This window comes from Pundamilia nyererei, unplaced genomic scaffold (assembly GCF_000239375.1).
Source record: "Pundamilia nyererei isolate P.nyererei 1_Seehausen unplaced genomic scaffold, PunNye1.0 scaffold00069, whole genome shotgun sequence".
NCBI classification, from domain to species: domain Eukaryota; kingdom Metazoa; phylum Chordata; class Actinopteri; order Cichliformes; family Cichlidae; genus Pundamilia; species Pundamilia nyererei.
The window spans coordinates 2,217,539-2,232,333 of record NW_005187470.1 but is presented as its reverse complement, the minus strand read 5'-3'; the positions used below and the strand labels follow the sequence as shown (position 1 = coordinate 2,232,333).

General features: G+C 44.4%; 1 protein-coding gene across 6 annotated transcripts in view; it reads left to right on the top strand.

Annotated features, from left to right (window-relative positions):
• Positions 1 to 14,795, top strand: part of LOC102209184 (C-terminal-binding protein 2) — a 94,144-nt gene that overhangs the window by 50,826 nt on the left and 28,523 nt on the right. For 2 of the 6 annotated variants that reach the window (XM_005736483.1, XM_005736484.1), the window contains exon 1: positions 920 to 2,744. The exons of 3 other annotated variants lie outside the window; for them this stretch is intronic. In XM_005736483.1, the coding sequence (XP_005736540.1) occupies positions 920 to 2,744 (1,825 nt within the window). Of the gene's footprint in view, positions 1 to 919; positions 2,745 to 4,995; positions 5,088 to 14,795 lie in introns of those variants that run through there. One more of the 6 variants, XM_005736487.1, reaches the window with a different exon arrangement.

Sequence of the window (14,795 nt, the reverse complement as noted above, 5' to 3'; positions counted from 1 at the left end):
ACGAAAACAATCATTAGAACATGGCTGATTATAGGCATTCATATATGTCAACTTGCCCAGTGGTTTCCTGTCGTTTTCTAGCAGTCACTAAATAAAATGTGGCCCACAGTAGTACTTGTGTGACTGGACACTGTAACCATCTCCTCCCCCTCTCTTAAGGGAAATACACCATGTCAATCCCCAACCTCCTCTGTCCCTCTGGGAAGATCCATTAATGCCCAGAGGGATACCGGCTGCAAGCCAATGGAGAGGTGAGCGGTAAACACTCGAGCTTTACTCTCTATAAACACATCCAGAGGTATCAGCAGTATGTTGGCTGTGTATACTATCTAGTTCAAGTGATGTCACAAGGGGCAGTGGATTTAAGCAGGTTTTAGTTTGATGCTAATCCCCTTGTGGCAAACGCAGTGGACAAGAAGACTACGCCTGCCAATGGGGTGCATCAACCCCCAGTGGATTAGTTCGCCTTGTCCCCTCCTCCATTCTGCTGCCATTGTCCAGCATGTGTTTTTTAACCCCAATTTCTCACCCTCAGTCTTAGCTTGGAAAGTAACCGTGATACCCAGCACAAGCATGACCTCTGCAACCTAAAGGTGTGTTAATTTTCTGTGTGTTTGTATTCTTTCTGTGTTTTTATCATGTTGGGCCTCTCTCCCCACAGATTTCTCATGTTTCCAGGACTGAATTATTTAAATAGGTTGCCAGCAGGGAGCTACATGATAGCATAGACTGAGAAGTGAGGGGAGGGGAGGGGGGCTTTCGGTTGCACATCAGGTAAAAGGGTACCTCCTGCTTCACCTTTCCTTTTTTCCTCTCTGTTCCTCTCTTTTGATTGGGGCTGAGTGTAACTGGAGAGTTGAAATACAACACCTGGCTCTATTTTCCGCCTTTATAGCTGCCCTCTTTATTGTCTTCACTGATGCCTAACTCAAGTGAACAGTCGTATTTTGGTGGCTCTCTGAGCCAGCGTGGTCCTGAATGGAGTGAAGGCCAGAACGATAGGGCTGCAAGTCGCTGTCACTACTGCGGTAACATTGCAGGGTGTAGAAATTCTTCTGCACTGTGTGGGGAAGACGGAGACGTTTGGTTTCACGGTCACCTAGATCTTGGGGAAAAACAGGATCCAGTCCTCCACTCCTCTCTATACAGACAGATCCAGCAGGACCAGCATGGGCAGCCACCACTGAAGAAAACCTCTGTACCTGACCTAAGCAGCAGTCTCTACCTCAAGGAGCTAATGGCAGGCCGGGCCTCAGCACCACCTCAGGATTATTACCTCACTGACGCCACCTTATCTGGTCATCCACCTAAGGAGTCTGGGTTTTACAGGGATAACCAGCACTTGCTCACCAGATCAGCCTTGCATTATGGGCCCAGCGTTGGGGGGGTTAGGTCTTCCTGGGATCAAGGACAAGCAAGAGCCACACCCTCTTTACTGGCCTCTGCTTCTACACCTACACCCGCGCCTCTTCCTCCTCCCCCTCCTCCCCCGCCTCCTCCGCCACCACCTCCCCCTCCGCTTCATGAGCTGAGCCGTTTGTACAGGGAAACTCTGGGATCTAAGATGATCCCAGACGTCCAGCGTATTGGTGGCAGCTCTCCCGCTACTGCGATCTTCGGGGCTCAGCCCCCGCTTCCTGTTTACGCTGCTGAACCGCTGTCTGCTCGTCAAACTTACAACAGTATCAACAGCTTGCGCCTGGATCCCCTTCAGCCAGCTGTCACCAGTTCATTGGTGGATCCAGCTTCTCAGGGAATGGACGCAGCTTTCCCCAGGGCTTACGGAGCTGTAGCCTCCCAGAGGCTGCCTTATGATCCAAACTATGACCCCAGCTCAGCCATGGTGGCTGCCACAGCTGGAATGGTCTCCACCTTGCCTCCTCACCAACCCAGTGCTGCAGACCCTAAGAAGATGGTGGACCCTGCTTTCTTGGCTTTCTTAAGAGGGGAAGGCTTGGCTGAAAGCACAATTACACTTCTGCTGCAACATGGCTTTGATTCCCTTTCCACACTGGGGATGATGGAGGACCATGATGTTAGATCTGTGGCCCCTAATTTGGCCCAGGCCCGTGTTCTGTCACGAGTGGTGCTCAGTTGCAAGACAGTTGGGACGGCAACACGTGCCCGATCTAATAGCTTCAGCCATCGCAATGACCTCTACGTGCAGCCCCAGGGTTTGACTATGGACCCCAACCTGATGCAGCAACCTCCCACCACTGTCCAGACAGTTTCCCCTAGAATGGGAGAATTTCTGGGTAGAAGACCGAGCAGCGCACCCTCCCAACATCTTCTGGAAACCACCACCTACCCAGGAGCACGGCCGCTGGCACCTGCAGCTTTTCCAGTCAGCCCTGGAGGATATAGCAGTGCTGTGACTCAGGGAAGACCCTTCTCCATGTATAATGCCCACACCGGTCTTGCCATGTCTGCTCTCGGAAACCAGCCTCCACCTGCTCCAGGCACCCCTGGAGCTGCACCTAAAACCTTCTCTGGCTCCTATTCCCCGATGGAACTGATGAAGAGAGCCCCCAACTTTCCCCCAGCATCACCTTTAGGAGCAGCAAGCCCCCTTCACAGCCCACAACTTCTCCGCAAGGGGATCAATGCTGCTCCTGAGAGTACCATAGTTCCCGTCAGCTCTGCCACCACTCTTCAAGCGCAAAACCTTAACAACAACAAGATGGTGGGACGCCGCACCGGTCCACCTGTCATAGTCTCAACCATGGTCACTACGCCTGACACAAGTAATGTCCAACCTCACTTTTCTCATGAATTTATGCAAACCTTCCATCCTTATTGCTGAATAACCTTTTTTTTTGTAAGTTGGTAATAATTTTCTTCTGTATATTAGTTCTACATATTTTGACATGGATTTTGGCATACTAGGACAAAAATCACACTGACAGTGTTTTGAATGGAGGAGTAGCATGCAAGATGCATCTGACAAGTTAAGTAGCTATGCTCGGAGGGGTCTTCTTTTTTGAATTACGCAACTATTTATACATGTATTGCAAGAGAGTTGTGTCATTTGCCAGAGGGGATCCTGTCTCATCATCACGTTGAAATATTTCTTTTGAGCAGCACTGCTTTTATTGAGGTCAACATTTTTTCCATCTATTTCCTTTTAAAATTGTTGGTCAGAATTATTTTCAGGCACGAATGTGCTTTTGGAGTGGTTTGCAGCTCCGTTTTGCTTTTCAAGGTTGCCTGCACTTGATTTGGTGAAGTTAGAAAGCACATTTTAAACACTTTTGATTATTTAAGTGTAAGATATTAGACAGAGTGAGTTAAGTGACAGAATTGCATCAATGTTAAGCTTGTCTTATATGTAAAAGTTTATTTCCTTGATACAGAGCTACTGTCATTCTATTTTACGCTGCACTCTCTCCTAATCTGGGGCTTAACCGCCTCAAATCCAATTACACTAATTGGATGTATATTTGCGTCAACTATAGGAGGTAACTGTTTTTATAGACTCCACGCTTCCACTCAAATCCTGCTTCCAGTGCAGCGCAACTAAAAGAGTGTTTCTTTTGTTATAAACTCAAATTTAACTGATATATTGAGTTTATTAAGTAAATGTCCACTGATCTGCATTGTACACGTTTTCCAACATGCTCCAAAAAGCAGTATACAGTTTAGATTGTAAAATCACTGCTAATAAACAGCAGTTGATGTTCACTTTGAAATTTCATTATAGCTTTTTTCATAGTGACAGAGCCATTAAGGAAATAACTACTAAATTAATATGTTTTTGGAGCTTTCCTAAGTGTGCTTTTATATTTAGATCTGCGGAAATACAGTTATTAATGGGCCTCAAACAAGGCTAACACAAGTAGTGAGGTAGCGTTTTATGTCCAGATACTGCAAGTGAATTCTCCAATGAGGCATCATCTCAGCTTATTTTGATTTCTCCTTCTAACTAGTTGATATATTTCCCGGCTGATGAGAGCTGATGAGCTTAGGGAGGAATTAAATCTTTTAACCTTGTTTTCAGCCGTGTAACCCTGTATCTTGCCGGCCTCTCTAATGGGTCTGTGGGCCGCTGCACTTGTTATAGAGTAATGACTTTTATGAAGTGGCTTCCCTTCATGTGTTGTCAAGGAAATAAGAAGCGAGGTGTGAGAATCAGAAGAGGGAGAAGGAGATGTGGGGGAGGCAGGAGGGTTCCTCTCGCAGTTTCGCGGAAATGTACGCGTCTCTCCAAGGTCACGGCGACGGCCGAACGTACCCATAACACTTTTAGCAAACAAACTCATTTGCATGGCGCTGACATTTGTTGCTTCACTAACTTCATCTGATAATGGGCGGCCCTTGCTGCTGATCGGAAAGCGTACTTCTTAATTGTGTGTTGCCAGGCAACATAGGTTTCAGTGGTAATCAGAGGCAGATAATCTTCACATTTAAGGAAACGGGAAAGTGGAGCTCCGCATTCAGTGTTACACATTTAGTTTTTTTTAAACTTGTTACTTTTTTTGCAGAGATAATTGAGTGAAAACAATAAGACGGTGTAGGCCATTTCTTTTACCCACCCGCTCCCCCTGAGCAGTGTACATCTCAAGAAATTGCTAGTCACTTTTCTGCAGAGGCGCTTGTATATCTGTGAAGAGCCTCTCGCATTACATGCATGGCGTTTTATGTTAAAACATGCATATTGATGAAAAGTTGACACGTAATTCCTTTTACACGTCCTGAATAAATCCTCCCAATACGAAGCACTGTCCTTTTCATGGTCTCACATTAAAGTGGACGTTTACACATAGCGTGAAGGCATCTACATTATCGTACCATTAAATTCAAATTTATTCTCCAAGGAGAGTTGTAAAAACAAAGACGTGAGCAGAAGTGAAATCGGTGCTTTCTTAAAATATTTATGTAGATGTAGGTGCAGGTGGGAGGGCCCTGCCTCCTCTCCGCTGGGCGCTGTCTTGGTTGGCTAAAGCTGTAAGTAGTGTTAATAATGGCATTAAACGGTTGAGTCAAGCTCTGTTGCACCATTTCCTTCAACCTTAAGTAGGGAGAGGGCCTCGAAGCACTTGCATTGGCCATGGAGTTGTCCGTCAGTGGCATCCCACAGAGCGGCACAGGTGGGTGAAACTTTCAGTGTCACGTGAAGCAGAAGAGCCATTTCCCTGGCTGTATGTGCGATTGGCTTGTAGCCTGAATTGTGTGCGTGCTCAGTAGATTAACAAAGGTGGACACTTGCACGTGGTTTCCTTGTGGAGATAATCCGCAGAACATCTTCAGCTGTACTTTTCTGGGCTGGAGAATTAGCAGGCAGTGTGGGGAGGAGACGGGGTATATTTTGGGAGCAGAGCTTGTAACTTACAGGGAGGAGTGAGACCAGAACTTGGCAGCAGCGCCTCATAGCCATATGGGATGTGTCAGTTGATGTGTTTACCTGAATAAGTCTGTTCTCTTGGTGACACACTCGGTGCCCAGGTTGTAGTCAAAACACAGCAGATCACTTTTTTTTTTGCCTCTGAGAGGAAACCATTGCTGTTTGTGGCTGACAGTTATGCAACCTTCCAGTGCATGGTTCCCATGGGGGGCCTGAATGGGATTTTAATTTCCCTGCCTGTGTTTGGAAGGACATTCACGAGGATGCATGCCTAATGTGCACTCAGCTGTCCTTGGCTAAACTGCTTTGTGTTCAGGTGTCTGACGTTGATTTCACTGTGCACTCGTACATGTTTTTCCCCCTAGCTACGTGGAAAGAAACCACTCCCTGTGTGTCATTTTGGCCCTAGACTAGTACTTGCAAATGCTTTAGCAACAAGGTAGCGTCTGTCTTCCTGCGTAGCCACTCTGGTTTTGATTCTATGGGAGCAAAGCGCTTTGATTTATAGCTAACATGGTCACACATGCATAACTCCAGATATTCATGCATTACGATATATGGCTGTGTGTGTGCGCGCTGGTGGAACAATGAACGAGGTTGGCACAATCCACCATGCTGCCACACATGCACACAGACAACAGATGCCCGTCTCTCAACAGCAGGAAGTGCTCATTTTCATCAGGATGGCTGAATGTGATGAAGCTGACAGCAGGACACAGAGACAAGACCTTAAGTTTCCTCTATTTGTCTCTCTCTTCCTTTGACTAGCACTATCTACTATACATATAAAGTGCCGTCAGGAAGTGTTGCAGTAGAATTGTTTTAGCTCTGCTTTAAAAAAAATATCAGCTAACTTAAAAACTAGGCACATCACGACGAGCTACTGGAGCACAGCTGAAAACGTCTGTTTTTCTGATGTGTATGTGTATGTGCAAACATGTATGATCCAGGCTCCGTTTTCTTTAAATTCAAATGCCCTGCGGTGTTAAGGCAACCAAAAATAACTTTCCTAATACTTCCTGGCTGAACTGCATGTTTACCCTTTCCTTACTTGTTCTTAATGCAATTATGGGTTACACATTATTATTGTGGAGGGCTAATAGCTTAAGGCAGGAATAGGCGCAGAATTAAGAGAGGTGGAAGCCTGCTGTCCACATGTATGTGTTTGTGCTTGCTACTATACAAGCATCACGTGTTGCTGACAGTCTGTGTCATCCTCGCTAATCCCACTGATATGAATGAAGGGAGACAGACAAGAGGGTTCAGCTCACACATCGTCGGTATGGAGTTATTATGTGGAGCTGTAATAAGCATCTATATGTGCTTTTGTATTAACGCCTTATAATCACGCACATGCAAAACCCTCAATACTTTAAAGCTGCAGAGCAATTTATTCAGTGCTAACTCTTAGTTTTTTCCCCTTTTTGTTCACATAAAAGAGTAAATGTGTAGTAATTGTAGCCTTTGTGCTTATTACCTGTAATTTTATTGAAAATAATTGTGCAACAAACTGAATGAACTCATAACATTTGGACAATTTGTTCTGTAGTAAGTAAAACACATGATCGGTGGTAATTGGTAAGAAACTTTCCTACCCCGTGTGCTTCACAGTAACTTTGGGATTCTTAGACACTTGCCTGTTTGCAGTCTCTCTGTCATGTTTCTCCAGTTTCCTTTAAAACCTGGTAGATGTTACATGAACTGTCTGCTGCTCCATCTCCATTAAAAATCGGTATTGTTTGTATCCCCGAGGAAATACGACAAATCTATTTTTCCACTTCAGTATTTATTTCAGAGAGGAAAAAAAAATTGAAGGAAAAAAAAAGTGTTTTCGAGCCCCATCCTCACTCACCCCTCCCTCTGTGTTTTCTCATGGTTGATCTTTCCAAACCATCGGTTGCGTTCACAGAGGGATTAATGGTTTCTGCAAAGCCAGCCAACCCGTGGAGGGAATGGAGCCTTCGAGCGAATGAGGAACAGCTGGTCTCCCCCTGCTTGTGACAGCTTGAGTGTTTGAGTGTGTGTTTGTGCGTATATGTGCGATAGTTGCAGCTGACCTCTGCGCAGGGTCAGAGGTGTTCCTGCTCCGAAATAACACAAAGTTTATGTTGCCGCTCCTCTGCATTGCTGATAAATGCCAGTCAGTACTGTCAATAGGCCTATTTAAGGATTACCGGTTTGCAACACAAGTTTTTGTTTATACTCTGCAATTACCCTGTAATTACCCTTCAAGTTTGTGTGTTTTTCATTATTGAGAGAATTTTCTGTTATTTTGTGGTGATCAATTTGCTGTCGTCCTCAGTGCTAAAGGTAACTGCGATGGTGCGATGCATACAGTGTGAGTATGTGCGGGGGGTTTTCTCCAGCTTTTGTGGGTCTTCGTCTGATGACTTGTTATGATTGGTGGGAAGAATAATTTGGCTATTTCGAGAGACTGCATTGTCATGTTTATTCTACTAGTCTCCCCATCCCATGGCAGTTTTGTTTACAGGATAGCAACGGCGTGCGCTTGCTGCTCGTGCTGCAAGAATGGCAGCGCTTTGATATAATCTCCCCAATTATCTGTCGTCAATTCCGCTGTATATTATTCCTCTCTCCACAGCAGCTGGGGAGGAGACTGGTTTTGTGCTTGTCACAGAGGAACAGCTGCATCCACTAAAGCAGACAACTACCTCTGCATACCTCCCCAGTTATTCTCTCCTTTTTTCTTTTTTTTTTTGATCCCTCCCCCTCTTTCTCTCTCACTCAGTGGTGGGCAGGTCACCCTGAATTATTCATCAGTGTGAAATGAAAAAGCTCATGGATATTGAATATCCCCTCTGAAGTGGTGGCCAACATTGTGTTTTTTTTTCTCCTCTTCTTCGATTTTTTTTTTTTTTTTTTTTGCAACTGAAAAGAGTAAAGAGAGGCAGATCTCATTGCCAGGGTATTTCAAAGGTTAACCGATTGCTTTACCTCGTGCACATATTTACTTCTTTCATGGTCTGTGGTCAGGGAGGAGGGAGGAGGAGAGACACTGAGAAATACAGAGGATGAAGAATAAAACCTAGGAAGACGGATGAAAGCAACAGGATTTTTTTAAAGGTGTAACAGTAATCTCTGTTCTTTTTTTTCCTGGAAGAACTTGTTTCTCTGACCACCATATAGTGGGTGATCTCATTGCCTAGCTGATGTACTAACCTTTTTTGTTGTGAGGCCTATTTTCTTCCAGTAAAAATTGCGCTTCGGCCGGTTGTGGTCATCCTGATCGATCAGTTGTCATTCGTTCCCCATGTGGTCCTCTGTGTTTCTCTATTGTCTTCCGGGCTAGTCTTTTGTCCTGTGGTTTGATCTCCTGCCCGTGTTGCAAATCCATGTTACCGGTTGCCATTCATCCAGCACAATTGCCAGTAAACACAGCAGAGGCTCTCAGAACATTTCCCATGTGAGTTTATTTGTAATGGGCAGGGATAATCGGTAGAAATTAAAAATTCGGTCGAATATTTTTGTTTCCCATTTGCTGTCCTAAAAAGTAAGTGAATACTAATTTTCCGGAGGACAAAGATGTGAAACATCCTCCTTACTGCCATAGAGCAAATGCTAAAATAACAAATAAGCCAAAATAATCTGCTCAGCAGCGAATCCCTCATCCCTTGTTTCCTATGTTGTACACACTAATAGGAGATGGAGTGCTTTATTTGTTCAATAATACCTGAGAGAACAGGCAGCGCTGACCCTGCATTGCTCCCATTGGCTGCTACCTTTGCTTCCTTTCATTTTGGTCCATTTTCCTCCATTCCTGATTTCTACTGCAGCACAGACAATTACGCAGGAATGCTTTTAAAGGTATTCTCAAGCTTTACAAATGTTCCTACAGGAAACAGCCAGGGGTTCAAATGGCTTTTATTTATTTATTTTTTATAAGCAACAGTTCTTAACAGAGTCATAATGACTGACAACTGGAGAGAAGAAAGATATTTTATTTTCCAATGAAAAAAGGGAAAGTCAAATTGTTTGTCTTCCAGGAAAGCCTCTTTTTTTTTTTTTTTCCCTTTAAACTCATATTTGGGAACACGCCGTTACCTCTGGGCAATTGTGTTTTAGCTTGAGTGAAATGCATCAATTGTGACGGCGTACAAGTTGCGTGGGAACGTCGTTGTGGCTTTAAGGTGTCAGGTTTTCCAGGTGTCAAATTGTGCGCCCAAAATGCGAACTCCGGTTACAGTGGGTTTCAGGGTATTATATTTTGTGGGGAAGAGGTCTGTGCTGCCACAGGAAGTGTAAAATATCATTTGCCATGGTAGAGGGAGGTGGATGAGTAGGTGGGTGGGAGTTTCTTTTCAGAGGGTGGAGTGCGATGAAGCGGGGGGGCTATGATGATGAAAATGGCTGTAACTCTTTAGCAAAGTGAGCTTTAAAAGGCTGTAAGTGGACACCTCATAGTATCTGATGGCTGACTCCTGGTTGACAGGACCCCATGACCCCAGTGTATTTATCGTAATGGAGCACAGCTGGGCTGCAGCTTCGACGGGTTAATAGCCATGTGACAGCTTTTGGGGGTTGGGGGGAGGTAGGCAGGAGGTATTTTGTGCACGTATGTGCATGCATTTTATTTACTCGTGCACTCCGTTGAGTGGCACACAGGGGCCACACTTGGGAGGGTTGGGACTTTGTGCTCCACTCTCTCTGCCAGGCCAGATGGCTCCTGTCACTGAAAGGGGAGGAGGAGCGATGGAAGGAAAAAGGGGAAGGATGGAGCTCTGAGTCGCCCTTAACAGCGCTAGAGTGGCCTGTCCCCAGAGCCACCACATCTGGAGACCACCTGCTGCTGGCTCAGCCTGCTTCCTCCATCCTCATCGCTCTTGCACACGCTCACTTTTCTCACTCTGTTTTTCCAGATGGGGGAGGTGGCGGTGGTGGCAGTGGTGTGTTTGGTCAGGCTGTGTGCCTATATTTCAGCAACTTTAGTGTCTGTGCTTTGGGTGGAGGAGGTGCAGGAAGGAGTGAGCTGAGGAGGGATGGGAAGAGGAGGTGGCGTGAGAGCATAGAAAAATATCATTTTATTTTATGACTGCACCAGCCTCTGAGAGTTGTGGGTTTTGTATTTGTTGTATTTCTTCTTTTATTCCTCCCCAAGTAAAGAGACAGAGTGAGAATGTTCGTTTTTCTTCTCTTAGCCGTTGCTGCAACTGATCCACAGGCCACGGGGGGGCTGTTCCTGCCTGGAAAATAAAGCCTGCTTGCCCTCATTGGCTCCCCCCAAATAAAATACACTCATTTGCATTCCCATGCTGTAATTTAGCCCTTCTCTCTCACACATACACTCTCTCTCTGCCTTTGCTCTCTCTTTCACTATCTCTGTCCCTCATCCCTGCATCTTTTCAGCCCCGGTCCTTGCAGTTCCGCAGGGACTTGAACGTGGGAGGGGAAGAGAGGAAGGGAGGCAGAGAAAACAAAGGCGAAGAGGCAGTGTTGACTCAGGGTTGTTATCTGGACCGCCGGTGAGGGGGTGGGGGGTCTTGTGGGTATCTGTGTGTCTGCATACATGCCTGGGGGGTTATTTACCCTGGCTGCCACTGCCACGGCAGGTGCCTCCCAGTGGATAAACCTGGGCCTCCTAAATAAATATTCACTGCAGTGAAATTAGACTTGCATCACCAAAAATTAAACTAATACTGCCCTCTTTCCCTCCCTCTGAAGAATGTCCAGACCACTAAAGATCACCCATATATTGATGTTGCACGGTGACTGGCTTTACGATCGTCCTGATATTTTGGTTGGGTGGGATCAGAGGTTTCAGCTCTCATTTTAAGTTGTGAAGTGAACAAACATGATCTTTGGCTAAAGTTATTTTGCATTGCTGATTCCCTGTGAATGAGGGTTGAAATTGTTTTATTGGTCTGCACGGAAGACTTAGTTTGTTTGCTTTGGTCTTTTTCCCCCACATAATAAATTCAAGCAGACAATGCGTTCATAAGGGACAGATTTACTAAAGGTTTGTGGCAGTGCCAGCTCATTTCTGGAATAAAAAAACATGTTGGGATTTACTAAAGACATGCAGTGTAAAGTTAGCAATGGAAAGGTGTGGACTTTTTTTTAAGCCATGTTTGTAGGGCTTAGTTTTTCAGATTTACAATTTTGGGAAGTGCAGTCTGCTGAGGTTTGCAGTAGTCAGTTTACTGCCAAAAACATTCCTGATGCACTGAGAGTGTATGCTAGAAGGAAGAGCATTTTATTCGCTTGTGCTAATTTACTTTGAATGTGTTATCAGAACATATTAATTGCCAAGGCACGCTGTTCTTGCTGGAGGAACTCAAAGACTGCCCAACTAGAAAAAGTCACACAATTCCCGCTGCACCAAAAATCTTGCAACCCGTAATTCTTTTTTTTTTTTCCTTTTGTCCTCTTGTTATTTTCACGAAGTCAAGCAGGGCTTTATAATAAAACTTTTACTTTCACAAAACTGCCTTCAGCCTTAATTTCACTGAGTCTTTCCAAGTGAAAAAGTAATGACACAAAAAATTCGCATAGTTTTTCATGTTTCGGGACAAAACTGCATACAATGTTGCCACTTGTAAGACTATAACAGCCTAGCAGTCATTTATTCTATAGGTTGAATCAATCAGAATGTAGTGCTGTTGTAGCCTACACATGTGAGTTCTCATTTGTGTGTCTTCCTTACTCCATGAAGAACACCTTTCCCTACTATTGCAGTTACCTTGGCCACAAAGCTGTTCCAGATGTTCATTTTGGAAACATATTGAATATTGTGATTTGGAGGTATTTTATAATAACGATTGCATTCCTCCACTGGTCCCCAGAAGATTTCTTCTTCCACTGTTTGTGTAACTAATAGATTCTCTTGCTTATTAGATCTTTTTTTTAGGTGGATTTTCTGATTATTGGAATGAATTGGCTACATCTGAACTCACGAATGTGCACAGTGACTGTAATTACCTGCAGAGCTTGTAGTTGTAGTTGAACCTGTAGCTGAAATGAAAAGAAAAAAAGGTCTTGTCTGCTTCATTAACATTGCATTCCAGCGAGAATCAAGATATGCAATTTGTAAACTTAAAAGTCACAGTGTTTTTGGGATACTCGTGGCTATATTAGTACAGATTTTGAAATAAATCTCTTCACCCCACTGGTATGGTAAATTAAATTTGTGATGCTCAGCACTCTGTGGAAGCCAGCAGTATTCATTGGGAAAACTGTTCCGTAAAGTCTGCGGACATTTTTTGAGCAGATCAAGCATAAGTAGAAGTACAGTACAGGAGAAAATCATGGTCTTACAGTGTGCTAAAAAAAATTGCATTAAAGAGTGCACAAACTCTTGATACCACTAAAACTAAAATAAAAAATAGAACACCAACACTTAGCTCTTAAAAAGGAGAAAAAAATCAAAGCAAGAAAAACGTACTGTAAAAGCTGTCTGGTGATATTCTCTGGGGTTTAACTGCTGTGGAGCTGAACCTCTTTTTGACCCAAGTCCAGCATCTGAAATGAACCCCTGAACCTCTGGTCATAATGTGGTCAGCTCAAGCCTCGTCTCCAAGCGGCAGGTTGGCTCGCTCTACCACTTACTTTCTTAAAATCCCTTTAACTGCTTTAGGGGGATTTAACGGGCCTCTACATCCACTGTGGTCTCAGAAGCCAAGTTCTAGCGCTTACATTAAAAGGGCGCACACAGTATAATTAGGCTGGTTAAAGAAGAAGGCTCCCTCTCATGGACTGTAAGAAGGCTTGGAACATTTGTTGGGTCTTCCAGAGTGTGAACGCTGCCCTTGATGTCTTACTATGCTAAAGGTTGGCGCTCAGAGAAACCATGCAGCAGGAAGGAGTGTAGACTGAAAACCTCAAGTATTATTATGCATCCCAGGAAAAGCAGCACTATTGCTTTTCTTGTAAGTGTGGTTGATTTAAAATTTAACAGATTTATTTTTTTTTTTTTTCCGTAGAAAGCCACACTAATTTTTTAAAGAGGCAGCTAATATAAAAACCCAGATTTACATCCTTGTGCAACTCAAAGCACCTGAGAGTAGGTTGATCACTTATGTTTACACAAAGACTGTGTTTACTATGTGTAAAGTGAAGAGAAAAATGAAAGGCTAAAATAAAGATCGGTAGCCATTAAAAAAATTGGATTTCAAATGGAATTGATTAAATCTGACTTTAAGATTTTTATCGCACTGAATATTTCAGAAATTCAGCGCTAAGGTTTTTTTTTTGGTTAGAATTTCAATTAAATACATTTTGGGCAGCAAAACTGAAATGGTGTGGGGAGCAGGGATGGGATGCTGCAGTGCCAATCTGTCGTCACTAGTCTTCACTCGCCTCTTCCAAATAAGCATGTCGTTACATGCTCGTCGGCTTTTGGACGAGTGCTGGAGCACATCTCGCTTTCTTTGAACTGGGCCAGTGGTTCCCCATGCATAGCCTATTGCTTCTGTGCAGCTGCATCTTCCCTGCTTTAACCCAAAATTTTCTGCACAGAAAAATCGAATGAGAATTTTTGACCTTTGCGAGAATGAATGTAAATTCAGCCACGTTTTCATTCTCTAAAAACCAGGGGAGCTCAATGCAATTATTAGCATTCTGTCTTGGGGTGTTATTCTTAAAATTACCCCCTCACAGAATGCCTGCATCTTCTGGGATTCTGTGATATTCTTGTGTTAATATACTGCTGTCAGACAGACAACCCCCACCCCAGCTTTTTTAATATTATTAAAGAGAGAAAGATCAGAGGGGCAGCCATATCCCCACACTTTATAAGGAGTGTGAGCATGTCTGGCCGGCTGGCAGGAAGTGGGTTGCTACTGCCTTTGATGGTCAAACTCTCTCAGATGTGTCATTGCTGCAGACTGTAGCTCGGATGACAGGTCGTGTCTCCGCTTGTTGGGCTCTTGCAGCTGAGATACAACAGCCCCAATAATTACCTGAGCAAGCACACACACTTTAAGTGGATATACATCATGGTCCTACACACAGACAAAAAAAGAGAAGTAGCTTTACACTTAGATGGACACTGCTTGTGCTGTTTCACCTTTCTGCTTTCACTGTGAGTGATGATCAGTTCTGGCGCGTGACTGTGCCGGACTCTTGGTGTATTGGTCACGCTTGTCACGCAGCTGACGGTGTGCGTGCACGTGTGTTTATGTGTATGTTCGTCGCCGTGCTCTGGCGAGTAGCAGGGAGGCTCCGATTGCTTTGTTATTCCAAACAGGGTGTTTACAGCCACTCATCCTCACAGTCATTCAGCAAGGCGATCTGTCAGCTCTCCCCTACAGGGACCAAACTGTGAACTTAACACGCTCGGCTCTGATGACTTCCCTGATGGTGTGAAGAACAGCAAAGTCTACAGCTGTAATGTTGTTGCTGGAGTGGCTTGAATGTTGCATTGTTCTTGCAGTTTGTGTGTGTGTGTGTGTGTGTGTGTGTGTGTGTGTGTGTGTGTGTGTGTGTGTGTGTGTGTGTG